Genomic DNA, 27,098 nt, shown 5'->3' with positions numbered 1-27,098 from the left:
TGCACAACTAGTCCTAGACTTTCCTGCATCCATGCTTTACTGTACCTTTAGTGAAGGCTGGTTGGAAATCTTCCCCTTACTTTTCTACACAAACTTCCTACCGTCACATCTGTGTATAGTGGACCTGTGCGTGTTCTTTTACGAATTTGCGCAGTCTTTGTCTTTTTGTTTATCAGTGGTTTTTGTTGCGTACATCTTCCTCCATGCACCTGCTCATTGTTCCTGTTTTTGACAGTTCGTGAACTTCAGTAGAAGCCTTTTTGTTTATAGCTGTATTGAATGCACTTCTGTATAGCTCAAATACAAGTTCATTTAACATTGTATTTTTACAACTGTGTGAACTGTTTTAAGTTGGCTGCGTGTACTACTGGCACCAAGAAAAATGCTAAAAGAAAAAAACAACTCTAAGAACTCAAACGTAACGTCTTTTGTTAGATTTAGGTCACACATGCAACCCTGCAGAACATAAAACTACATATACTCACAAGTCATCTTTGAAGCTAAGAGCAAACTTGGGCTGGTCTCCCACAGATGATTGTGAGCCGACGTGCTGCAGCTCTCTGCCCTCCAGATACGATGCCTCAACAGAATCTCCTCTGTAAACAAGCATATTGCACTGGTTTCTCAAAGGAACCGATTGTCAACACACGAAACAACTCAGCTGCTAGAAAAGTCAGATGCCACAAGAGAGTACTGCATATCATGTAATTGTACGTCCTGAAGCATATAAATACAGAGAAAGAGACAGCTTTGGCTCTCCGATTAACCAAATAGTCTGTGTGATGACTCAGATAATGACGCACGGGAGCAATTATAAAGAGCCGCATCTGTCCAAATCAAGGCATTCTCCCACCTGTTGTCAGACACGGGTCTAATTTTAGCCACTGTAGAAGCAGCCACTGGCAGCCCCGGGCCTGAACCCAATGTCACATTCCCCAGCGAGGCACGGGCACTGGTGCTGTCGAGAGACTTGCAGAGGAAACTGGGGAAGGCTTCATCTTCCAACTTGTAAAAACTGTCTGCCATTTTTTTTTTTCCTTTTTCTGTGAATGGAGCAGGCTGACTGCCAAACGTGGCTTGACTTCAGTTCAGGCGAAGAACCATCTGTAACGTATGGGAGAAATGAACAGAATTACTCATGAAAAGTTTGAAAATTTCACAGTATATATTTAACCCTTAGGGTCAAATTTGACACTTTGGCAAGTTAAAATGAGCAAAAAGTACGTGTCCTTGTTTTTTATGGGATCGTGGCTTCATGATATCAGCGGTTTTAAGACAACTAAATAATTTTTTCACCATTTTAGTAAAGTGACATCTGTGGTGTTGTGGGTCAAATATAAAACGACAAGAATACTGGTAGTTGCATGAACTCATGGATCATAAAAAATGTTTGAGGTTGCTCTGTGGATCTCTTGTCAAGATGACAGGTGTATTCAAAGACAAATGGTCTATTGGTCCAAAAAAAATAAATAAATAACATTTAATATGACACTTACATGGATATGAACACATAACAAGTTAGATATAAGGTGGAAAAAAAAGATGTTAGAAGAACTTAAAGATGATAAACATTGTTTTTTGGCAATTTTGGGATGGACACAAAAGATGTGTGCAGCTTTCTAACTCTTTAAAATGTATTTATTAGCTTTACAAACACCTGACCTCAAGCTGTTAACTAGAGATTTGCTGCCAGCAAAACTTGTGTGCAAGTTAAACTTCTTCTTCTAACAAACATGGATTCCTTTCATTTCGATATTCATCGATACATAAAGTATCCTCTAGTTTAATACATCCTTACAGCAGTGAAAACGTGGTGAAATTAAGCTTTTCTGTTGTTATTTTGTACTTTTGTCGCAAATGTACACTTTGGCATCTATAAAACAAACTAAAAAGCGGATTATACTATGTTAGGTACCTTTTTACGCTAACTAGCTACTTGCTAAAAACAAATGGGTTTGTCAAAGTCCTAATTTGAGCTAGTCCACTATCTTCGTCCGTTAACAAGTTAACAAGTTTTCTATTAAATTTAAGTTAGAGGCATCATATACAAGTTAAGAGATTGCACCTGCCGGCTAAGCCACTTCTTCCATTAGACTATTGTGTTTCGGCAAAATAATTAAACCATAACGTAAACGTTAGTTGGACTCACATTCAATGCTCCAGAAGCGGGCCGAGAGACAGCTGGTTCTTCCAGTAACTCGACTTCTTGTCTTCAAAAACCGCTTCGGACTCGTCGCAAATATGGTCAGGTTACAAACGTAGCTTCCCAAACACTTGTGCTTTTCATTATTTCTTAAAATCGGGCATATCAAACAAACTTCTCCGAGTACCAAACAGCAGCAGCGCCCAGAAGCCACAGGAAGCCCGCCTGAGCGTCATATTACGAGGGGCGGGACTTAATCGATTTTAAAGCGCTGTGATTGGCCAGCGTAACTGACAGGGAGGAAATGGTCGATCGTGATTGGACGTGATTTCTGTCAATCATTTAACTTTCTTGTCTCGGTCAGTTTGGAAGTTTTTAGCCTGTTCATGTGCCAGTCAGATTAGAGATGGGATATATGTGCCTTTAAAGAGAGCCGGTTCAAAAGACTGACTCGTTATTTCAATCATTTGTTTTTTAGGAATCAACCACGTGTAACTCGTTATTATCATTAAACAATAACTGGTAGCAAGGTGGTTCCACATCCCAATGCTTTTGTTTTAAATTTTCTCTCACCTAATAAACTTTATGGCACAATAAAAACTATGCAGGCTATATATAACTTTCATGCAAGACAACTTCACTGTAAAAAATACCACACAGAAAAAAATATAATACTGTATAAAACAATGTAGAATGAAAAAAAAAAAAAAAACAAGTGTGAACAAAAAATCAACACTGAAATAATAAAGCAGTTCCATCTGTCCGTTGTTAAATGTTCCCCTCATTAGAGCTGGAGTCAGTCTGTTCTTTTCTGACATCTGACACTGTCGGGTGCTGAGTTTTCGTATGATGGTCTAAGTTAAGTTAGTTGAGTCGGACTCGGAAGGGATGTTGCTCTAACAAATATTGCATTGTGCTCTACCTTGCATGTCATCCTCAGAGAAGTGCATCCAAATGCTGCTACGTTTTCTTTGACTCTGTCTCATTTTGTGTTTGTTTTGTTTGTTGTTTTGTTTTGTTTTGTTTCCCCCATCACAAGTATATCCTCTTCCTCCCTGATAAAGCGGAAAATCTGGCTCCACTCCAACCTCCAGTCAGTTGGGACTTGGACTGGACGGCGCTGCCCACTAATTAACCAATAACTGCGCATATAAAGCGGCGTTCACGTGAATGAAGCGTGCCGTGGACAACGCAAGCTCATTGTCTCGATGTCATTAGTCGTTCACGTGATGTACAGCACAGACTCATGAGGCACATTGGTGACACGTGAAGACAGCGTAGGCAATCTGAGAACAGTCTTATCATCACTTAAAAGAGCCGTTCAAAAGACAGAGTCGTCTGTGAACGTCACATCACTACAGTCAGATGTTTGCCTGAGTAAAATTAATTGATACCCTCTGTATCTTCATATGACAACATTACGTTTATAGTATAAAACATAGTTAGCTTTGTATATTACATTTTTTTTTTGTTTAAACGAGTAAAACAACCCACATGTGTGCAGTATAAAGAGCTGCTGGCCAAGTGAGCATTTTACAGTATCATGTGTTCAACCAAACAGCTGCAAGAACGCTTTGGTTAGCAGACAGCTGCCTGCTGAGAGAACTGCCACCCATGCATACCACGTTTTTTTTTTTTTTTGAGTGAGGCACAAAATGAAAACACACCCACCCTGTCATAACAAAAGACACAATGTTTTCTTCCATTTTAAAGTAAAACTTGTCTGGAGCACCGCCAAATGTTCTCATGCCGTCATTAACTGATGAGTAAATGTTGTTGCGTTCACAAACTAGCTGTAGAATTAGCAGTAACTGAGGGCGAATGTTCAAACCAAAAGCAAAGCAGAGGGTAATCAGTGTCAGAGATGTTTCTATTTTATCTCTAAGTCTTACGAATGACGGGGATGAGGTCCAGCTCCACATTCAAAAACCCCAGCGTGACAATGAATCACGTATTTCCACAGGGAAGTTTGTTTCACATGGTAGCCAGTCATCCATGAATCAATCCTATTTGCTTGTGTGAAGGAGGAAGGAACAGCCAAAAATAATATAGTGCTCAGTTTAACTTCCAAACGCAATTTGCAAAACTGCCATGAACACACAGAATATAATAAACATGTCATCTGCAGCCACTAATGATGATTGAAATCTCATTTAAGAAAAACAATATATACATTTTTTTAAATCTAATTTTCCCTTTAGCAACAAAAAAAAAAACTTTTTGATTTAAAGCTTTAATTTTAAAAAGGTTTCCTGCCTACATAAAGCATCTCCGTAACACTTTCCAGTACGTTTATCCACAGAAGAAGAACAACGCATTGAGAAAACAGAAAATTCTTTATTAGAAATGAACGGCAGTTTTGTCACTTATTCTCACCCGCAGCTTCTCCAAACACTACGTTAATATACACACATAGAAAATAATGATAAAAAATCACTGCGCCTCAGCCTCTGGTAAGGTCAGCAGTGCTCTAGAGGAGAGTCTGTGAGGAAGAGCCTGTTGCTGAGGCTGAACGGACTCAACATCACAGTGCTCTATGAGGGAGGAGGGAGGCAGCAGGTGACCATACCTGGTCCCTGCTCTAGGAGGGTCCAGGGGTGGAAAGAAATACCTGAAGCAACGAGAGAAAAAAAAAAAAAAAAAAAAGAGGGAGACGCAGACAACAAATATGTCGACAGGGGAGGGAAAAAAACAAAGGAATGCACAGGGGAAAACACATAAAAGGAAGTTGAAATGAGAACAAATAAAGGAGGAGAATGCACGTATGATGTAGAAACTGATAAAAGGGAGAGAGGGATGGCAGGCAGGGCAGTGACAACTGTTTATTTTTTTAAATAGTGCACGTGAATTTCTGTCAAAAAAAAAAAAAAAAGAAGGAAGCTGTAGTACAGGAACATGCAGGTTTTCGTGGCAATGACGGAGGCTTTGAAACAGTAATAGGCAAGTATTCAGCTGTAAAACTTCAAACGACACGGACGAACGGCAGCCGATGCACGAGAGACATTAGTAATATGCAGGATGCTGGTATATCTTTGGAGAAGTCAGCTGCCGCAGGGGAGGAGCAAAGGGAGCTCTCTTGCCAATCCTGCATGCAACAAGCAGTACAACACCACATTACAACAACAAACCCCCACTTCACATTCATTTTTGTCGACAGGTAACTGGAATGCAAGAAACTCTGGAGGTTATAGAATCGTACACACTGCATCACAAAATTAGATTTGCTTGCAAAGTTATTCTGTGACAGAATGTCATACAGTACACGGATCTTGTGTTACTCAGGTTAGAGGTGGATTTAATAACTGGGGTTATTATACTGAACCTAAATACAGCCACATACCATATGTAATAAAACAGCGTTTGCTCAAACTACATTTGTTTACTGGGAGATTCAGTTTCTGCTCACGTCTAGGAATTTAGCATCCAAATTGTAAAGCGCAGCAAATGTAACTTCTGCCGCCATTAACAACCACACAAGCGCAGAAGTTAGCGAGTCAGCAAATTTACTCAGACTAAACCAGCTGTATGATTAAAAAAAACAAAAAAAACAATAACAGCGTTATCTCTTCATTCAGAAGTTGCGTGGTCGTGTTTTTGTAAATGGCTGTATTCATGCTCACAGGGTGTGTGTTTACAGTCGGTTAACAAGATTCTTTCAAGCTGTCCTTCTGCTCAGCAAAGAGTTTGGCAAGACTTTTTCCAAGGAAACACTTACACTGATAAGAGAAACTTTACTGAGCTTTATTTGAATCCTTGGCTTATAATGGATATTGTCATGGATGATGTAGACTGAATCTTTGTATAATATAAGGATGTTAGCTGGCAATGCAATGATTCTGACACATCTCCAAAAATAGCTCTGATAATCGAAAGAACAGCCACATATCAAATTCATATAAACAGATTTATTTTTCTTTTCTTTTTTTCCACTAAGAAAACAGCCCTTACACTGACAATGCAAAGCTGAAACACAAGTAAATCACTCATATAACAGGGATCAGTACAAATCAAGGGGAAGCAACTCATAAAACAACACATCTGGCTCCACGGGCTCGACGCAGACAACCTGTGTGCGCTAGAAGCCAAGCTCTTTCTTTGCATGAGTGCAGCATTGGGTCAGTGTGAGTCCAAGAAGTTTGTCAGTGAGCAGCTGCAGGCCCGGTCAGTGTGTGTAATAAAAAAAAAAAAAAACGTTATCAGTTCTGACTGGCTCGGGTCGCGCTGGGTGAGTGGCGTCAAACACACCACACCACCTACCTTCCTGCAGACATCCCGTTCAGGGCATTCTGGGAGGTCTGAACGGAGGAGCCCACCACCGTGCTCATGGCCGTGGGCTGGCCTGACAAACCCGTCAGCGGGCTGCCGTCTCCCTTCAGGATGCCCGTGCACTTCCAGTTGTACATGTAGTTGGCTGCGCAGAGACAGACGGCAAAAGGCAAAAGTCAGCGTTTCATTTATTTCCTGTGCAAAGGCAAAGAGCTAATAAATCTACAGCTAAAGAATCTGACTTTTCGGTGTCATGGGGTTTCTGCCACATTTCCTTCTGCCACATTTTAAATTAGCCCCGTATGCAAATGCTCAAATCTTTGATGCATGGACACACTTCTATGATGGCGCTAATTAAATGGTGTGGTGTAGGAAGCCACGCTCTGGACATATAAATGAGTCAGAGCAAGTATTTTTTCTACGAGTTTCAGACAGATCCTGAGATCAGTATCGGCCAATAGTGCTTCCCACGATCAGTCACATGATAATATGACACAGTTGTGCTCACAGCTTTTTATTTTACTAATTTTACTTTTCCATAAATACATGCAGAACATAGTATGCACATATGTTTATAATGGAGGGAGGATGTATTTGTATTCGAATAAAATTCAAAATAGGTGTAAGAATCCATTTCTTTGAGTTACAAATACGTATTCTTAAATTAGCCATTATCATAATTACGGATGTATGTGCAATATTGGTTGATGTTTCGGATTAAATGCAGCTAATAGAGATGATTTAGGAGGACTTGAAGGGGCAGATCATGACTGTGATGATGATTCGGTGCTGGTGGGTGACAACAGGTGACTGCGGCTGAGTAGGTAGAGGGGTCAGTGGTTCAATCCCCGGAATGTACCACATGCCGAAGTGTCCTTGAGCAAGACAATGAACCTCCAGTCGCTCCCATTGAGTGGCATTGGTGTGTGTGTGCGTGTGTGCTTTGTGTGAGCGCTCTAAGTACCAATATAAAAACAAGACCATTTACCAGCAGACACTAGTCTGAATTACTGAGCTAACAGACAAATGCTAACACGAGAGAATCTGAATGCAGACGTCTCAATACTAATGTAACCGAACAATCTCCCGGTCAAACTCCGATCCCCAAAAGTTATTTGCTGCCTCAGCAACCCAGTTAAAGTACAATAAAACTTTTCTCTCAATCTGGGAAAACGCACAAATATTCACTGTGGTCACATGAGGAAAGGCAGCTTTTTGATGGGATGTTTGTCTTGTTCACGAACACAAATAATTTTAAAACCATTTGTGCGAAATTGTGCCTTTTCGAAGCTCCACCCCTAATTTATACGCTCATATTTGGGGAAACGCGGCCACTACACACTGGACAAAGGGCCGGGCTTTGACAGAGCCGCCAACATCCTGCATCATTGCCACCATAGATTTCCAGTCCTCAACACTGTAACTCCTCATGAATTCTTCTCATTAGTTGCAGGCTGTGAAATAACTGTAAGTAAGCAGAAAGTGCAACCACTGATAAAATTATTAAACGACAAACGCAGCCAGCTCCAAAGGGCAGAGCTAGTGTTGTCTAATGTAGGAGGACGGTGAAGCTGTTAGCCTGAGAGACAACCGCAGGGGGAAAGGAAGAAAGACCTGAGAGGAAATTCGACCGAGCTGTAAAGAAATTAAAGAGAGAGGACGCGAGGCTACAAGTAACAGAGTGGGAGTGAGAAATTAATCTGTGAGAGAGAGGACACCTAACGGTTGTTTAATATCATTTGGCAAAACGCTTCACTGTTGTCCGATCACCAGATTGAAAACGGTAGCCAACAAAAGCCGCCCACCTTTCCAGAGGCGCACACAGCCGTCATCCCCGGAGGAGGCCAGCAGGGTGCTGGTGATGTTCCAGCTCACACGCCAAACCTGAGAGTTATGGTTGTCAAACTGAGCCACGATCTGCACCTCGAACTTGGTGGGTCCTGAAGAGGAGCTCTCCTTCCTGTTAACATATAAAACATCTAATTAAAAGGTGTTCAATGTTAATGCAATTTCAAATAGTGGGTTTTATTTATTGCAAGGTAGGTGCAGGATGTGTGTGCACCATGACTTACCTAGGAACAAGCTTAAATATTCTGACGTCTTTTGTCGCGATGGCGAGAACGTGGAAAGATCGTCCCAGGTTTGGAGCGAATGCGATGTCATGGACCGCGTCAGTGACCGTCATCAGCGTCTCTGCTTTACCATATTTCCTTTTAAAACGCAACCATTAAAGCTTTTGCTTACACTGGCATTTGGTAATGTTAGAGTGATACATACAGACAGCACTAAAAAAAAACAAAAAAAAAAGAATACCTACCGTGTGTTTTCATTATACTCATAGATCTGAACTTTTCCACCGCAGGCTACATTGCTGTCGTCACTCCCCACAGCGAACATTGGAGGGTGGGCGCGAGAGCTGGGTGGTAGGGAGAACACGCGCGATGTTACTTCCACATACTTTCAAAGCCACTGTATTATCTGACAAGCGGCTGAGAGGTCGCAGGTCATTAGTTTTAAAGTTCAGAAAACAGAAAACCTTACAGATGAAGAGGTCACGTAACAGAATGCCTTGAGGCTAACACGGGTCTGCCAGAATGTTTGAAACTCCTCAGAGAGGTGAACACGCAAGTTTTTGTGGAGTGTGCGCACATTGAGGGAATAAAATAAGAACATCCAAATGCAAAATAGAGCAAATAATTAAACTTGGAACGTGCACGCTGCAAGGCTCACTTGCAAATGCACTTTTCTCTTATTTACCGCACGCAAAAGTGATATTTCAAGCTCTGATGCTTTTGTGAGAATTGTGACCGCCATCAGTGTCTGCAGAACAAGACAGAGTGCGGAAAATTCTAGGAGCTAAGTACCAATAAAATGGACATTTTTCATCTTAGACACTGGATTTGCTGTAGCAGGAAAAGCTGTCGGATCAAGAGCTCGGCTGAGAAGCATAAGCAAATTTCAAGCAGCATAAACGTCCCCCAAGAATCAGATGCTATGAAGTCAGTCATTACGACGGCTTCCCGAGAAGGAAAACCTCCCTAGGCTACACTACAGGGGCTCTCTGCAGTGTTAATGCTGGTTTGTATGTTATTATATATGATATTCTGAATAAATTAATAGTAAAGTTATAATAGCCACGTATTACCCTCATCCTTTTTGTCCAATTAATCGGATGCTGCACATATATCATGACACACGTTTGCCACAGTCGGCCCGGTGATTGTTTGCATTTAACATTGGCGGTTTTGAGCTTGCGATCAGTATTTACAGCTTGCATTCCTGACATTAACAAGTGTTATGTTTAGTTCAAGGGTCTTGGAAAGCGATAATGATGTGACAGCAAGCAGGCACGCACAATACAGCCTTGAAACTGAAGCAGCTAAAATGAATTCTGTCCCAGTATCGCTCGCATCTGTGCTGCCTCTTACTCACACATGTCAAAATGTCTTTAGTTAAAGAGGCCTAAAGCCGAGTATCACAGGATCTCAGTAATACTGAGTTATTTTGTTACAGCTGCGTGCTTTTATATTTGGACTGACAAAGATGTAGTAATGATACAGCACTGTCAGTGCCTGTGATACGTGAAGATCTAACCAGTTTAACAAAACATAATCTGATCTGATTTAGCCACAGCTCCTCCTATAGATCAGAGCAGAAACAGCAGATCTTAACATTTTTTGTGTGCATAAAAAAAAAAAAAAAACAGCCTGATCATTTGTTCTCCATTATGAGCGTAATCCACCAAAACACCATTATATTTATCATGTTATTCCGCTGGAGAGCATAATAAAGACACCTACAAGTACTGACAAGTTATTAATTATCTGGATCCCGGTTTGTTAACTTTTAATTTAATTCGAGGCTGCATGTAATATCAACATAATATTCCTACAGAGACTTGAAAGTATGGGACTTTCCATATTATTGCAACCTAATTCATGTTCATGACTGTATTGTCATTGTCTTTACCATACAGAACAGCATCTGTATAGAATTATAGAGGATATGCTATATATTATATAAGTAGAATTGCAACAATTAACCCATTAACTGGTGTAAAGAACATGAATCACTTAACCTCATTCCAGCTTTTTTGCAAAAAAAAAAAAAAACACCTATTTAGGACAAATGCAAAGTAAATTGAGTGTTCATGCACATTTTGGAGCTCATACATGGTCCCTTTTGAAAACCAAGCCTCTGAAGTTATCACAAAAGTCAGAATCTATGTAAGTGGTATTGTTCTTGAGTAATAAAAGTTGCCACACAGTTAGAAAATGAGAAGTTGTTGGGTTCGCCTGAATTTTTTTGTTTTGAAAAAAAATGTGTTGGTTGAATCTTATAATGACTTTTATCAATGACATCGGAAAAAAATGACATGCAGCATTTACTCAAACAGAACTCATGTACAGAGCTCTGACTTGTTCAAAAAAGGCTATTATACGACCCAGAGGAATGTTAAAGGCTCAACTGTAAACAATTTTGATAATGAGTGAATCATTTTTGAAACTTTTATTGCACTAAAACTATTTAACTAATGGTCTTAAGTGTCACAGTTTTTCCATCGTAAACCCCGGAGTCTTACCTGGAGGGGTTCCAAGAGATGCAGCTGCAGCTGAGCTTGCAGGAGATCTCGTGCTGCAGGGACCACTGACTCAGGTTCATCACATCAGGAGCCTCGTAGATCCTCACCACTCCATCAGCAGAGCAGGTGGTCAGCATCAGACCCATGTGTTTAGGGGCAAACTTCACATCAGTCACCGAAGTCCTGCTGTCCACTAGTGTGGTTCTCTTGATCTAAATGAGAACGACACAAAATACTTGGTTCAGACCTAGCAGAAAACAATATTATGGAAAAGAATAGTGTCTAAACTATAATGCTGCAGGAGCGACTGAAACGGAGACCTGTCCTGTTAGTTAAAGGACACTCAACAGCGGTACTGACCCAGTGGCTCAGTCCCCTCTGCTTGTCATTGGACTCGCCCACAATCTCCTCCCAGACAGCAGCTGTTCTATCGAACGAGCAGGAGGCCAGAACCTGCCCGAATTCTGGATGAGCCCAGGTCACTCTCCACACTGATCCACTGTGGGTCTGCACAGAACAAACAGGGGGTGATTGTCAAATTACTGTATGTAAGGAATGTTCAAGACACATAGTAGTGCATACAGATATAAGGAAATCATGCCACTGGAATGCAATATAATGTGAAGTGGATGGCTAATAATTAGCCATGACACCCACAAGCTTGTGGTTAAAACTGATAAAGCAGCAGCAGGTGGTTTACCTTCCAGCTCGCCGTGCAGTGCCATTCTCCATTTTCACTTTTGTCCCAAACCTGTGAGGAATAAAATAATAATGTTAGGAAATGTTGGTGTCATTTAGAAGCATAATGAATATATCTAAATATACATGTTTATGTTGATGTGAAAAAAGGGGGAAAAACACACACACACACACACGGTGTAAATGGAGAGAGGTAGGATTAAATAAGCGTAAGCTTTCTTCCTACTCCTTTTTGAATATGTGAGGCAAAAATTGTTCAAATTATGTTAGTTTTGTTTTTTCTTTTTTGCATTACATACATGTAATGTATGCATAAACATAAAGTACTTATTTGTTTATTCATCCATTCATAAATTCCCATTTAAATCGTATGAAGCAGGGTGTTACTTTGCTTTCTCTACTTTTGTGCAGGTAAAAATTTTGCAAATAAAATCAACAGGTTGATTATAAGTTAAATTTGGTCACTGTATGAACAAAATGTGATGATATTTTTACATTTACAAGTTTGACATTACATTTAGTTTTGGTCAGTATACAGTTTTCCAGTCGAGTTGTTATTGTTGTATATATTTTACTTATATTGAGTGTATGTGTTTATGATGTAATTTTGTTATATTTGTATTTTTTAAGCAACGAACACAAAAGCAAATTCATTGTATGCTCACACATACTCTGTCTATTCTGTTTCTGAGTCCAAAGTCTTACTTAATATGTACAAAAGTAAAAAACTTTAATGATTCTTGTTTATCTTTACAGAAGGTGGCGGTCTTTAGCTACATTAGCAAGCCTGCTACATTTAAGTTCATCTACCTTGTATTAAATGTTGGAGTAACAAAACAACAACAGCAACAGACACAGTAAGCATTGGTATATTGTGTCCAACAGCAGAAACTAGATTAGTTAAGTTCACCACGCAATGCTAACAAGCTAGCCTCGGCTGCTAACGTTAGCACAATGTGACGTATAACTCACCTTGACACTTTGGTCACTGGAACAAGTTGCCATTCTCCGGCCGTGAAAATCATAAGACACATCGTGGATTAAATCTTTGTGGTCCGCTGCGATACTGCGCGCTACAAACATGATTCCGTCAACAATATGCCAACACAACGCACACTGGTTAGCTAGCTAGCAGCCTCCCGGGCCTGTCATGTGTTAGTGATGTGCAGATCGATACTGAGACATCGATAATATCGATACCAACGTCTGTATCTATATTGATCGATACTAGCGTAATTCAATTCTATTTTATTTATATAGCGTCCGTAGCAATACAGACTGATTTAAAATGAATGGGATTGATACTTAAGGTTCAGTTTTTCTTTTATATAAATTCTAAATGAAACAACAGCAAGTTGTACGATTTGTAAAAAGGCTGTAAAAGACACAAGTGGTAACAAAACATACTTGTATATGCATATGAGAACACAGTGCAACAGAAATAGATAGAAAGATAGCTATGAAAAATAATTAGTTTTACATTTTTTATATAATATTTGTGGTGGAGTGACAATTATGTACACTCCGTTTCCAGAAAATAAGTGCAATGAAGGGGACAAATCATATGTTTGTATTGTATTCTACTTCCTAAATTCATGCAAAAGAAAGAAAGAATTTGATTTAATTTTTGTTATTTAAGAAAAGCAGAAAGATGTGAACACTCTGAATATTCTGCCTGAAAACGAATTTGTTCTCAAGTGATAATTTTGTGTTGTTTCTGAACAAAACATTTGTTGTGATAATAAAGTATTTTCTATTTACTTGGAAACTTTTCTCCAATTCTGTACTGGACTTTCATTGATTGATAATCCAAAAGACAAAACATAAAAACAAGTAAAAGGTATCTATATCGGTATTGGCGATACTGATCCAGTATTTACTTGGTATCGGATCGATACTAAATCTGGCGGTATCGCACACAACCATTTGGCGGGTCGTCAGTGTGTGTCTGTGTGTGTAGTGCACCGGTGTGAGCCACAGAGGGCGCATTCACACAGATTTTAAGCATAAAGAGTGACGAACAAACACTAAGAAAGAACTGGTTAAAAACTACAGAATTACATTGCTCCAAGATTAAAATTTGTAAAACTATACGTTTTTGGCCACCTCTTGTCAGCTGGGTTGCCAGGTTTGGTAGATTCTTTCTGTCGGTAAAAATAAATAGATAAAATAAATGAAACAAAACATGTAAAGTGGACCTAGATGGACTTAATTGATACCCAAGGGTATTTTTTTGGTAAAAAAATAAAAATAAATGTAAGCTTGTAAGTGAAATTATATAGTAATAATGATAACAGAAAACAAGACAAAAACACTATAGCAAGCACATTGTTTGTTTTTTACTAATACTGTAACAGTAAGTCAAATAATGTCTTTTTTAATATAATTATGCCATTAGGCTAACAGTGTGTCAGAATTGACGATAAGGCTGACTTTGACTTGACTTTGACTTTGATGATAAGGTGTAGCAACCCATTATGGTAATATATGGTACACACTTTAAATTGCATCTCTGTGCCTCTCAGTGAGGTTTAGAGTTATGTGGTTTACATTCCTCCAATCAGAGAAGATCAAGGAAACATTCTGAGGTTAAATCCCCATCAAATATGGTCTGCTTGACATAACTGTGTCCTAATGTCGTTTAATGTGATAATATTGACAAGAGCCAGAATCATATATGGTAAATTCATTCATCTTGATTTTCCCCATCAAAAATAGAATTTTTGAAATGTTCACATTTTCAAAAGTCTTGTTATAATAACCTGCTGGGCAATGATTGCTCTATAAAGGGTTAATAGGGAACTAGGTGGACTCATCCGTTACAGAAAGGTGAGTTGTTAGTCATCATGGTTTAAAGTTAGCTTGAAGATGAATCATATTCAGTGTAAAATTAGACGTACACACAGTAGTAAGTGACTGGAATACATATAGAAAAGGGTATCAGACCATCTATCAGTAGAGCTGTTGGTAGTCCTACTGGCATTACAGTGGATAGAGTAGAAGTAAATACAGTTATTGCATCTGACAGTTTCTCAGCACGATCAGGAATAGGATCAGGCACATCAGCTTTCAGAATGGATATAATCCATGAAATATTACTAATAATGCACACAGCAGGTGGATATTCTGGTCTAAGCAAAGGTGAAGTTAAATCAGTTATTAGGAAATATATACAATCTACATGGCAGGAATACTGGGAAACCGGAATGTGGGTTTATTCTTATTATAACACGTCTGAGAATAGGTCACACAGATCTCAATCACACATCAAATCAAATCAAACTTTATTTATACAGCACTTTTCCTACAAAAATGCAACCCAAAGTGCTTCACACAAAAAAGCACATAAAACATTACAACAAGAAACGAGATCAAGAACTGATACACATGTAAAAGCACTAACACATACACATGCACACACACCACGGGTGGACAGGCACGTGCACGTCCATACTCACACCAACACACACACTAAAAATTGTTAACAAGACATGGCAGGACACTGAGGCTTCAGGCAAGGATTACACAAAATAGACCCCAAGCACCCAACCGTAAAATGCACACGTAACTGTAACCAGCCAGAAACCAAAACATCTTCACTACAAAAAACACTAAGGAAGGCAAAACACCACGACTTTACACTGACATTATTAAGTTCCAGAGAGAAACTGAGTTAGATTACAGAAATCTAGAGTTGTTGTTTTTAAAATTTTTTTGTGCTGCTTTTTTTGTCCAGTCCAGTTGGGGGCGGTAGTGCGCCTCTAAGGCAAAACCGCCTATAAACCGACAGAAGAAGAAGACGAAGAAGAAGCCTCCCCTATGGCAGGGATCCCCAGGGTTACACACACACGCACACACACACATACACACACCGCTGGTTACATGGCTGACAGACACGACTAAGTTGGTGCAAACAGTCGGGAGATCGTCCAGCAAGTGTCCCGGTCCGCTCACTCACGACGACACGATGGAGCAAGAATTTGAAGACATTGATTCGTCGGGGGGGTGGCAAAACCTTTACAACGTAAGTCTGGACTCTGTCTGGGCCTCTCGTGTTTCTATGACAATCGGTTGCTAACTTACTTAGCTAGCCAATTTGGTAGCTATCCAGTTAGACGCTTACGCTGATGTTTGGCTGCTTTTGGCCTTGCGTGACGGGCGCGCGCGCCACCGCGCGTGTGTGAGTGTGAGTGTGTGCGTGTCTGTGTCTGTGTTTGGAGTGTACACTTTGTCACATTCCACGCGTGGTTATGTAAAATGATAAGCGTTTAGTAGAGACGGAGGGAGAAAGAGCAGCAAACCGCGCTAGTGGTGGCAGACTTCCGTAGCAGGGAAACGTTGAGCAGACGTCAGCTGCAGTTTCTAAGAACTCACCAGGACTTCCAGAGAATAGCGCATGTGTTTTACCCATGGTTTTTACCAACAGCTGCCCCAGCCAACCGAGCATTAAGCACGCAGGTGTCAAACCTACGGCCCGCGGGCCAAAAGCAGCCCGCCAGAGGGTCAAATCCGGCCCGCGGCGTGAATTTACAAAGTGTAAAAAATTACATATAAGACTGTAATTTTTTTTTTTTTCAATGAACATAGCTTCTAGCTCTAATCTATCTGCTGTTTTAGTAAGAGAAGTGGTCAGGACACAACACTTGCTTCTGTTTCCATTACCACTAGTAATGCACAAAACCTTAATATCCCACTAATGAACTGGAAAATGTAAACGCTAAAAACATCTGAAATATCTAAAGCTAAAAAAACGTTTACACTCTCATGAGGTGTTGTTTTTCCAGGTGTGTTGATCTAAAAGTGTATCGCAACAGTTCAATGGAAACACTGTTTTCGCATTTTTCTGTCACCTGCGTCACTGGACATGACGGGGTCATGTGACCAGTTCATTTTAATTCTTGCATGAGAGGATTTAAGAGAATTAGGGGATATTGCGAGACCAGACTTTACGAGAGTTGCAGCTCATTCGCAGAACACCTTTCAGTGGAAACATGTACGAAACACAATTGTACTTTAGCAAAATTTCAGACATGTTGCTTTTATTTTTGCGAAAAACTCTAATGGAAACGCAGCCATTGAGACCCAGGACTAAACTACAGTCAGTCAAATTTTCTTCATATTGCACCGTTCAGAACAAATCAATTGCAGTCAGAATGGCATTGATTTGTATATTTGTCATTTTGATTGACAAATATACATATTAAAAGTGAAACAAGATAGATAGATAGATAGATAGATAGATAGATAGATAGATAGATAGATAGATAGATTACTTTATTCATCCCCCGAAGGGAAATTAGGTTGTCACAGTTAGTTGTTGTTGAAAAAGGAGAATGCATACTGTATCTATCATAAAGAAACAATGAAAGATCAATGTCAGAAAAAATACTGATATAAAGATTAAAAACATCAATTAAATCTAACAATAATATAGATAGAAACATATCAGTGAAATAAAATGAAGGATAGAAATATAGAAACAGTCAGAGTAAAAATAATAAGAGAGAGAAAAAGTAGTAAAATAGAGAAACTATGAAACTGTAGAATAGAATAAAATAACTTTAAGACTATACCATAAAAGCCAGATTGGAGACTTTAGTCTACATTTAACTCTTACTTAACTCCTCTCAGATCAGGCAAAGAGCAGACAGCAATGAGCCCAAATTGCACTTCTCTTTATTAAGATATGGGATATAAAATGCCGGTTATTTTGCTGTTATGTTATCGGTCTGGCCCGCGTGAGATGAGCTGTATGTGGCCCTCGAACTAAATTTTAGTTTATAATAATGCTGTTCATGTTCATATTTGGCCGTGACCCTGTAATATTTGGCTATATGCGCTTAGAGGACCATCGTGTAACCGGAGTTGTTTTGTAGCTAACGCATAGAGAAGATGGATAGATTCACCATAGACTTAGACTTTAATGACCGACAAGGGAAATAATTTGTGCTCAGTAGCTTAGTTGCACATGAAAGCAACACTCTTAAAAACCACAATTCAGTGTCCTGCTGGGAAACTTTTCGACCTGGCATTTGTGTGGCTGTTACTTACAGACACACACACACTTACAGACACACACACACACACACACACACCAAGGAAGGTGGTCATAATTTTAAATCTGCCTGATCTGTGTACACAGCAATCTCCACAATTACAATACAACAGCTCGGCAGTCAAAACAAAGCTAAGTAGTCCCAACGACTCCGGCACAACAGACTTCATGAAGATCTTTTATTGCGGGGTGGTATTTACTTTAATGTAATCAATATTGCTGTTCACCACTTCGCTGAGGAGCTGCATTGTGTCTCCTGTTGCTGTGGTCCACTTAATCAACATCAAGCCACGCTCCTCCTGACTTTTACTCTGTCTTCCGCCTGCAACAGGAGATCCGCACTCAAGCCAATGAATACCCTTACAAAGTGGCGAAACTTCCAGCGAATCGGAATTTGAACCGCTACAGAGATGTCAGCCCATGTAAGTCTTCTGACAAATAAAGACGCTAATGACTGTTTGTGTTATCAGGGATGATAACTTTGTAACCTGTCCCGTGATCTCCCGATTTGATTTCAGACGATCACAGTCGGGTAAAACTTGAAAACTGTGAAAATGACTACATCAATGCAAGTTTAGTCACGGTGAAAGAAGCCCAAAGAGCTTACATTCTTTCTCAGGTATGTAGACTGTTGGACAAGCTGTAACTGCTGTAAACTATCTGCACAAATATCTGAAAGAAATGTTTCTGGAGAAAAAAAAAAGAGCACAGTTGCACTTTAATCTTTTTCGTTTTTTGATAATGTTTTATTTTCTTTGCACATATCTTCCTTTTACCCGTACAGGGGCCTTTGAGGAATACCTGTGGTCATTTCTGGCTAATGATTTGGGAGCAGTGTTCCAAAGCTGTTATCATGCTCAACAGAGTCATTGAAAAAGGATCTGTGAGTATCTCAGTCCTTGCGGATCATTCGGTTTCTAAAGCCCTCTTGCCAGCGTGTTAATCTCAAAAGTTCTTGGAAACATATCCTGATATTATTAGCAGTTGATGTTCCTGCTGGGCACCCGCTTGTATCTCTATAACTTTGTCAGTGTTGTGTCTGTTTGGACGTCTGTTCATTTATACTGCATATATATTGCATGAATTCTAATATTTCATGTTTCTCTCATTTAAACTAGTAAAAGTCATGTTTGCTTCAAATGTAAACAGTATATTCCAAATGGAATAATATGTGGAAGTGTTAAGTATTTGGACGAGAAATACTCCCATCACAACTTTGCAGAGTCGAACATGTTATGTTCAGTGTCTTGTGCAATAAACTAGAAAAGGAGAGCATGACATATTCTCCTTTGAGTATCTGGAGAACAAATGCACAAATGCCAGGTCTAAACGTTTCCCAGCAGAATATTGAATCAGTGTTATTTACTTCTCCTGTCAGTGAATTTAATGCTGTGGCCGATCAGTGTGTATAAATGTTGAAATCCTTAAATTATATCTGCATCTACATGAGCTTCATTAAAAAAAAATCCAGGAAAAATTTGATTCCTGCTTCAGTGACAAGTCCATTCTCAGTGTTTGTGCTGCAGAGGTTTCCAGTTGTTTTCTTTAAATCTTGCATTTATCAACACATTTCAAACTCTGAAGTGATCACAGGGGCTTTTGGCAGGTGAAGCTGAAGTTCATACATCATTCTGCATAGAATTCAGTCCACTGTTTATGACTTAGTGTACAGCAACAAGCTGCTATCGACTGAACGACCCTGAGGGCAAGTGACACAATTAGATACGTTCTTTGTACAAGCAGCATTCCTTTGCGTTGTTAGTTGGAATCCCTTGATTAGAAATGACCTCTCTGAATTCTTGGAATGACTTACAAACAAAGTCCGCTCGCCCAGTAACAGATGCCTCGTCCGTCCTGCAGACGAAACTGAAGCCAACGCGCTGTTCCGAAACACTAGCGGCACATGGCCTCTTAAACAAAAATGAATTCATTTTTATTTCCACAGGAAAAGTGTGCACAGTACTGGCCCACCACAGAGGAGCTACAGATGTCTTTCCCGGACACAGGGTTTGTTGTGAGGCTACTTTCAGAGGAAGACCAATGCCATTACACGATCCGAGTGCTCGAACTGCAAAACACAAAGGTGAGCGTGAGAGGGTGAATTCTGGGAATATTTTGTGTGTTGGAAATTATAAACTCTCCTCATTGCTGTTACTGTTTGTTTGCGTTTCTTAACCAGCCTTCCAGCAGTTCAGGCAGATTTTGTATAGATAGAAAATGCTGTGTTTCCGCAGGACCGTGCAACGCCTTTCCAGTGACGAACGAGTGCAGTCATGCAGAACAGTGTCTTATACAATGCTTCAGTCATGGTAACATGACACGTTCTTTGTTCTAGACCGAGGAGACAAGAGAGATCTACCACTTTCACTATACCACGTGGCCTGATTTCGGCGTTCCAGAGTCTCCCGGCGCCTTCCTCAGCTTCCTCTTCAAAGTGCAGGAGTCCGGCTCCCTGGGCCTGGAGCACGGGCCCTCGGTGGTGCACTGCAGCGCTGGGATTGGACGCTCAGGGACTTTCGCTTTGGTGGACACCTGCCTGGTCCTGGTGAGTAGGACGGAGAAAGGGTATTGTAAAATGCCGCCGCGGTGAAATGGGAACTCTTGCGCAATCACACAAGTTGACAGCATAGAGGTAAAATGTTGCATAAGAGATTCCCGTTTCGACATGAAAGTGACGTTCAGTGGGATTCATAGCTGATGATACTATACTTGAATGCATGATGCATCCAACCAGAAAAAAATGTGATGCTTGCGTAATTACGCTGGAAAAAGGTGTTTTCCAGGTAAAACTAAATTCTGAAAGTTTTTAACGCAATGCACCCCCCATGAGTTCCTGAAACAGAATAAAAACTTATTATGTAATAATAAAGTTTACGCCATAGTCAAGAAGAGAAGCTCATGCCCAGGTTGAGGACAATGCCTCCCTGAGAGGAAACAACTGGACTGTGGTCATTTTACACAGTATTATATGTACCTATATATATTTATTTGGTTATATAACGTAAACATCTTTCATATCTGTTTCTATGTGATGAAGCAACTCAACACTAAATCTCCCTCAGGATAAGTTAAATATCTATATATGCATCTAATCTTTCTATCATGACATCTTGTCTATGATCTTTACACCTGAAATGTAATTTTTTGCCGTGAACAACAAGCTCAAATGGAGCGATTCACATCTGGGCGAGAATAGAAAGTAAACCTTTAAGACGTCATCGCCCAGCAGAAGAGAATTTCTCGAGAAAAGAGGCGTGATCTGAAAGGGACCCTTAGAGAAGCAAACATTACGAAACTGAGAGCTACAGGTCAGTTTGAGAACTAAACAAAGAAGTTTAGTCCTTAGACGAGGTCGGCGAGTTCCTCTGCACAAATTTGGATTGGACCTTTCCCAAATATTTGCTGTTTTAAAAGTTCATGTAATGAAAAAAATACCAGTATTCGGTATGACCCAGTAAAACCGCCCAGCCCTTTTTTGTAAGACATTAAAGAAGAACTGTTCCATTGAAAGAGAAAAATTCATGAATCAATATCCTCAAGATTTAAGAAGCAAGAACTTCGGTTGATGTTTCTATGGCTAGCCAATAGAACGATTAGGCAAATATTTCTGCTTATGAATCTTAAGCATTTCTGTGTCAAACTCACTTCTCATGTCTGAAGATACGGTAGTTATCTGACTATCTGATTGGCTGACATGGTACTACATGGACACACTGTAGGTTACAGCTGTTATTTTAGAGCTCCCCCTCAATAGTTTGATGAACTATCCTGAACTTCTCAAGGATTCTCATCATCTGATTTAGTATTAAATGAAAAACTCTGTTTTTTCTGCATCATCTTCTCAGCTGTTTACGAGCTGCTGTAAACGTTCTGTTTCGTAGATGGACCAGAGGAAAAACCCGTCGTCCGTGGACATACAGAAGGTGCTACTGGGCATGAGGGAGTACCGCATGGGCCTGATCCAGACCCCCGACCAGCTTCGCTTCTCCTACATGGCCGTCATTGAGGGAGCCAAGCTCGTCTTGACAGGCAACTCAGCAGCACAGGTAGGAAAACATTGCTTGTAAAAGGTCAGGGGCTCAGTTTCGGCGAGTTTCGGTGTCAGGTGCGGGGACTTTTCAGTGAAGCTTCGTTTTACAGAAGCAAAAAACAAATGGGTTGAAAACAACTGCGTAGATTCTTTGTCCATCCAGGAGATCCATTGAGCTTCAAAAACATGTAGGAGCAGAGTGACTTTAATGAAGGACTGGGGCATTGTCGCTCATGTTAAAAGGAGGCAACAAACTGTACACTGCTCCTACCTGTGGCTTTTCTCTGGCTTGTTGTAGATTAGGCTGCTTTAAATGCACATTTTTTTCCCAGAATGTAGTGACTCGGCACACACTCCATAACATGTGGATTGCATTGCATTCTGCGTGCATTTACCTTGCATTAGCATGCACTTTCCCTTCGACAAATAAGACGTTATTATACAGAACACATGCTAAGAGGTATCAACGGGTATGAATAGCTCCATCAAACCTGTGGCAAACATCGTCAGCGCTGCCAATTCCAGTAGCATTTTTAATTTCTTTTCCTTTTTTCTTATTCATTTTACTTTCATGATATACACACATATATCATTATTAAAAATGATTTTAGTTTACTCCTAGTGAGCTCAAAATATAGGGATATATATAATTATCTCTGCTGGTTTTCTGCCATACTGTACATTCATACTTTGCCATCCTGATCAGATACTAATCGCGTTCTTTTGGGGCTAACAAAGATGGATACAGTACCATCCATCTGTAACTAGACTATTATCTTCAAATTAATGTTTGGTATTTGGCTGCTTCTCGTTTTCTTTATGTGAAAAAAGGAGTTTCATTTGAGTAAAGAGGAGGAGGACATGAGGACAAGTGAGGGGTTTGACAGAGAATTCACGAGGGCTTATGAATCGGTCAGACACATCCCCAAACATTCCTCTATTCAGCCCTTGTATCTTCTTTGCAGAATTACCTTCAAAGGAGAACTGGCATCAATGCATTCTATTAATAAATTTCTGCCTTAGTATTGCACAATAGATAACAGTCCATCTTTAGGAGAGATCGCATAAAATACAACTCTGAAGATATCGAAGCCAAATCTGTTGAGTGTAAGTTTCTGTCAGTGGTTTCTGTTTTATATCCCGTGTTTATAATGTGATCAGTCCATTAGATCTACTTGTGTTAGGCAGGTAGGCACTTGTCGTTTTAGGGATACCAGAACTAATGACATGAACAAGAGTCCCAGGAAGCCATGACTGTGAGCCAGTGCACATAACACCAGGAAATGGAATTGAGCCGTTGTTCATTTTATTTATAGTATTCCACGAAACCTTTCTCCTGCTCTTGCTTGTCAAAGTGTCTTCTGTTAACCGGACAGTGTGCAGAATTATTTGTAAGTCACATATTTCATTAAATACAGCTTAGAGTACAACTACTCCTAATAAATTTAAGTGGTGAATGCAGTAATTTGTTTAAAGCTATTCTGATAATCAATCTATGAAAACAGGAGGAGGAAATTGGTCTGAAAGTGTAGATAATCACAATCAAAATATTTTTTTCTAACAGACGGCGTTTAGTTTTCCAGTCTTTTCGCATATTTCGTGCAAAACTTATTTTCCTGTCTTGTCTTGTGTGTCTGTGTCACGTGCCCTGTTGCAGTGCGACCTGAGAGCGTTGCACAGAGGCGACTTGGAGGCAGAACTGCCGCCTCCACCACCTCCACCCAGACCTCACCTCAACGACAACAGGCCCAACGGACCATGTCTAGAGGCACAGGCCACCTCAGGAGACGACCTGCTGGCAGGAGAGCAACACAGCCAAGACCACAGCGTGGCAGACAACTCGGGGCAGTAAGTAACAGCTCGGCACAGAAAGGGACAACGGCAAATGTTAAATTCTGTGTTGCTTTGTACTTCATAAACACAGTATAAAGACTTAAATACAGCAGTGGCCCAAACAGACGATCTTCTGAACATGTAATACAATGATGGGGAGAAACTCATCTAACAGCCTCTATCAGGCATTGCCACCTAAACGACACAAATGAAACCCCAAGCAATTGTATGGGAACATGGCAAAAACTCAAATAAGATGAACATTTCATTAAGTGCGTCTACTAACCTCACTACTTCAAGATAGACACACAGAGGTGACATGTGAAAGCAGATATGCTGCTGATTACAACAATGTCTGTCTCTTCACTGAGCGACAAAAACTCAGAGAGCTAGAAGCCAAAGAGTCGTCGCAAAATCATAAAGTCTTTGTTATTTTGTGATTAAAAGTTATATTCCAGCTCCAAAAAACACTGCTAATGGTTCCTCCCATGACGCATCGGTTTGAAATTAATCATGGCGCTCCCATTTGTTTACTTAGAAAAGAAGTTTCTAGGTTGGGGCGTAGGGTCTCTGACTATGATTGGTCGATAAAGGTGTCAATCATTAAAATTCCTTTTACACAGGGTCTGTGTGAATGAGTCAAAACTGTTTATTTAGTGATATATCAGTGAAAATGGTGCCAAGATGTGGCAAAAAGGCATAGTTTGTGGTTCCGCCTGGACATAAATGGGCCAAAACATCTCTAAAATTGTTCAGATTCACCTTTTTCCCATCTGCTTTTGCACAGTTACTAATCAGATTTTACATACATACTAATTCATATTTGAACTGGGCTACTATCACATATATCGGGTGTTTTTTACTCTAAATAATGTGGGGTTTTTTTTTAGGCAGAAATTTATATTTTCTACTTTGTTCCAGATGAATTTTCTCTGATACAATAACCTATATCTTTATCCTGACACTTTTGTAGCAATCTCACTGGTGTTTGCGTCACAGGTGACCAGAATTACCAAAAATAGGCACAGGGACGAAGAGGTTGATGGGATTTTCACCGCTTTATTTAAATTGTCTCCTGTTTCAGTGTCAGGAAGCGAAACCGAGAAGAGAGGATCGCAGGCACTGCACAGAAGGTCCAACAGATGAAAAAGAGACTGACAGAATCAGAGAAGCAACAGGAGAAGTGGCAGTACTGGAGGCCCTTCCTGTTCAACGTCGGTGCCGGGGCAGTCTTTGTCGTCGGCTTGCTGTGCTGGATCTACTCCCCGTGAAACTCTCTGGGTCACTTAAAACTGACTCCTATTTTGCACCGGTACCTGGGATTAGGTACTTCTTCTCTTGGTAGATTTAGACGGTAATATGTGCATAGCTGAGGGTATTTATTTCTTGAGGTCAAGATGCAGAGCGCTAGATCAAATGAGTGTGTGTATATTTTTCATGTAAGATCATAACAAAAATAGTAACATCTCAGGATCTCGGTGCCAGCACGATGATTTAATTTCCTTTCCCTCTTGTCACTGTTGATGAATGTACTGTATCATAGCAAAATGGCTTTCAAAGAAACTTAAGGTGCAGTACAAAGAAAATCTGACAGGTTTATTTTTGCATTCTTTATTTGTAATGGTCGGATGAGTGTTGATCATCTGGACACGTTTTGCATTTCAAAAATAATTTCTGTTGACTGTTCATCCTAACATAGATATGTAGGAAGACTCCAGAGCCTAGAGGCCAGCGATGGGATTTTGTTTGTTTGTTTGTTTAAATGTAATGAGATGCATGCATTTAGAGTTTTTTCCAGGGCACCACTTGTTCTTCCATTCATATTTAGCAGGGCATCCCAACATGGCCAGATATATATTTTTGTGTGACTGGACACCTCATAGGGAGCTGCCTTGCAAACGTTTCAAATTCTGCTAGAATGTTAACCTCTAATTTTCAGTTACACAAGCATGTTTAGTTTCTGTTTTTTTTTTTTGTTTTGTTTTCTTTTTGATAGAGTTTCGTTGTCACTTGGATCTTACAAGCTGTCGGGTCCCTCGCCGATTAGTGCATGAATATACCCACTGGATGGGTTCATGTTTGTACGTTGAGGTTATCCCACTGTTGTTTTTGATGAAACCAAAGCAAAGCTGTCCGTTTTAGGAAGGTAACAGCCAGGCACGCTGTTAAATGACAACAACTCCCTTTATGTGGAATGTATTTTCTGTTAACTGACACCTGTATTTCACAATGATACTGTTAATAGTACCATTGCATTGCGTGTGTGGCTCATTGATTTGAACCCGTAAATCACACGAATGGTTTTCAATTGACTGGGACCAATCTAATGCTATAATAGTGCAATTTAGAAGATGGAGCAGAGCACCTTGGAAGCGAGAGTTGAGCAAGAAAGAGAGAGATAGCGATCACATCTGTAGCTGTTTGTTTGCTGGTTAATAAAGTTTTTAATGTGCCTTGAAGTGAGTTACAATGGTGCGTTCCAAGGTGTCCCAGCATAGTCAGTACAGAAAAAAAGATTACGGGAACCGTTTTGTCCCACATAACATGAATAACATGTTTGCACTGCAATGTCTCATTTATAGCAACTGAAGGTGTTGTACAATAAATTATATCTAAGTTGACTGCAAACCAAATGTGTCATTAGCATGTACTGACTCCTGAAATGAAAAGTTTGATTGGCAAATGTTGGAATGACTTTTTTTTCCTTCTTCTTTTTTTTCCCCCACACATTTACTCATTTAACTCGAAAGACGTGCAGTACATTTGACCATAACATTCCATTCATTCTTATTTTCCACATAAGATTTCACAGGATTTTTTGTACCCTGCTGCGCTGCAGTGAGAACAATGACTGAGGTGTTTTGAGAAAAGAGAAAAAAAAAAAAAAAACATGCAAACGAAACGTGAAATATTTCAAAAATAAATAAAATGTTCATCTGTTTTTTACCAAACCCTGCTCGTGTGCGTGTTTAAGTCAGTGACAGTAAAGCTGCTTCACAGCGAGACGTGTCTTCCCAGGGCTCCCTCATCCCTTCAACTGCTGTGCTGGTACAGTCATAATTTCATTCTGACCATGAGCTAAATCAATGCAGCCAGACTGGAGGCCTCTCGCTGTGGATTCCAGGAATTAATTCAATATTTCAAGTTTAGGCCTTGCTCGTATTGACTGCTGCAGTAATTTCATTTTCCCCTTGTCTGGGATGTTGTGTGGAGGAGGAATTACTGAATCATATCAAGCTATTCACTAATAGGAACTATACTGGTGCCTTTCCTTTCCTTAAAAGCAAACAGAATAATCATGTACGTGCTGTGTTATATTTACGTCTGGTTGGAAAAATAATGTAAACTGTAATTGTAAACTTAAAACTGGTTGATTCTACATTTAAAATATATATATATATATATATATATATATATATTTAATATAATATTTAGTTTTATCTTTTATATATATATTTCATACTCATTTAGGGCAGCTATACTATTTAGT

General features: G+C 39.9%; 3 protein-coding genes across 6 annotated transcripts in view; 1 reads left to right on the top strand and 2 right to left on the bottom strand.

Moving 5' to 3' along the window:
• cep192 (centrosomal protein 192) overlaps positions 1–2,361 on the bottom strand; it is a 34,014-nt gene extending 31,653 nt beyond the window's left edge. For both annotated transcript variants that reach the window (XM_047599260.1, XM_047599261.1), the window contains exons 1-3: positions 2,150–2,361; positions 854–1,104; positions 486–596 (exon numbers count right to left, since the gene is read on the bottom strand). In XM_047599260.1, coding sequence (XP_047455216.1) covers positions 486–596; positions 854–1,026 — 284 coding nt within the window. In that variant the 5' untranslated portion in view covers positions 1,027–1,104; positions 2,150–2,361. The remainder of the gene's footprint in view (positions 1–485; positions 597–853; positions 1,105–2,149) is intronic.
• Positions 2,362–4,460: 2,099 nt separating this feature from the next.
• On the bottom strand, positions 4,461–12,857 carry seh1l (SEH1-like (S. cerevisiae)). Of its 3 annotated transcripts, none has more exons than XM_047599583.1 (9): positions 12,663–12,857; positions 11,692–11,742; positions 11,352–11,498; positions 10,992–11,203; positions 8,727–8,825; positions 8,482–8,619; positions 8,215–8,369; positions 6,401–6,554; positions 4,461–4,754 (listed from the first exon to the last, which is right to left on the bottom strand). In XM_047599583.1, the coding sequence occupies exons 1-9, from the start codon at positions 12,771–12,773 to the stop codon at positions 4,577–4,579; spliced, it is 1,245 nt and encodes a 414-aa protein (XP_047455539.1). In that variant the 5' UTR covers positions 12,774–12,857; the 3' UTR covers positions 4,461–4,576. The 3 variants fall into 3 exon arrangements, with proteins under 3 accessions (XP_047455539.1, XP_047455540.1, XP_047455541.1); XM_047599584.1 differs by lacking the exon at positions 4,461–4,754 and adding an exon at positions 4,948–5,228; XM_047599585.1 differs by lacking the exon at positions 4,461–4,754 and adding an exon at positions 5,869–6,293.
• Positions 12,858–15,491: 2,634 nt separating this feature from the next.
• On the top strand, positions 15,492–26,559 carry ptpn2a (protein tyrosine phosphatase non-receptor type 2a). The gene is made up of 9 exons (XM_047599332.1): positions 15,492–15,714; positions 18,077–18,167; positions 18,264–18,364; positions 18,530–18,628; positions 19,691–19,828; positions 20,081–20,290; positions 21,627–21,791; positions 23,433–23,623; positions 24,693–26,559. The coding sequence occupies exons 1-9, from the start codon at positions 15,658–15,660 to the stop codon at positions 24,877–24,879; spliced, it is 1,239 nt and encodes a 412-aa protein (XP_047455288.1). The 5' UTR covers positions 15,492–15,657; the 3' UTR covers positions 24,880–26,559.
• The last annotated feature ends 539 nt before the right edge of the window (positions 26,560–27,098 follow it).

The sequence above is a fragment of the Mugil cephalus genome, chromosome 11, assembly GCF_022458985.1.
Source record: "Mugil cephalus isolate CIBA_MC_2020 chromosome 11, CIBA_Mcephalus_1.1, whole genome shotgun sequence".
NCBI lineage: Eukaryota > Metazoa > Chordata > Actinopteri > Mugiliformes > Mugilidae > Mugil > Mugil cephalus.
This window is presented reverse-complemented; position numbering and strand designations above follow the sequence as displayed.

What these genes read in the sequence shown, in the direction of transcription:
- seh1l (XM_047599583.1), bottom strand. Translation starts at nt 12,773, where the DNA reads ATGTTTGTAGCGCGCAGTATCGCAGCGGACCACAAAGATTTAATCCAC. An exon ending in CCAGTGACCAAAGTGTCAAG is followed by an intron (nt 11,743 to 12,662) that starts GTGAGTTATACG and finishes TATTCCTCACAG; the next exon opens with GTTTGGGACAAAAGTGAAAA. An exon ending in GAGTATAATGAAAACACACG is followed by an intron (nt 8,620 to 8,726) that starts GTAGGTATTCTT and finishes GCGTTTTAAAAG; the next exon opens with GAAATATGGTAAAGCAGAGA.
- ptpn2a (XM_047599332.1), top strand. Translation starts at nt 15,658, where the DNA reads ATGGAGCAAGAATTTGAAGACATTGATTCGTCGGGGGGGTGGCAAAAC. An exon ending in TCGAACTGCAAAACACAAAG is followed by an intron (nt 19,829 to 20,080) that starts GTGAGCGTGAGA and finishes TCTTTGTTCTAG; the next exon opens with ACCGAGGAGACAAGAGAGAT. An exon ending in CAGGCAACTCAGCAGCACAG is followed by an intron (nt 21,792 to 23,432) that starts GTAGGAAAACAT and finishes GCCCTGTTGCAG; the next exon opens with TGCGACCTGAGAGCGTTGCA.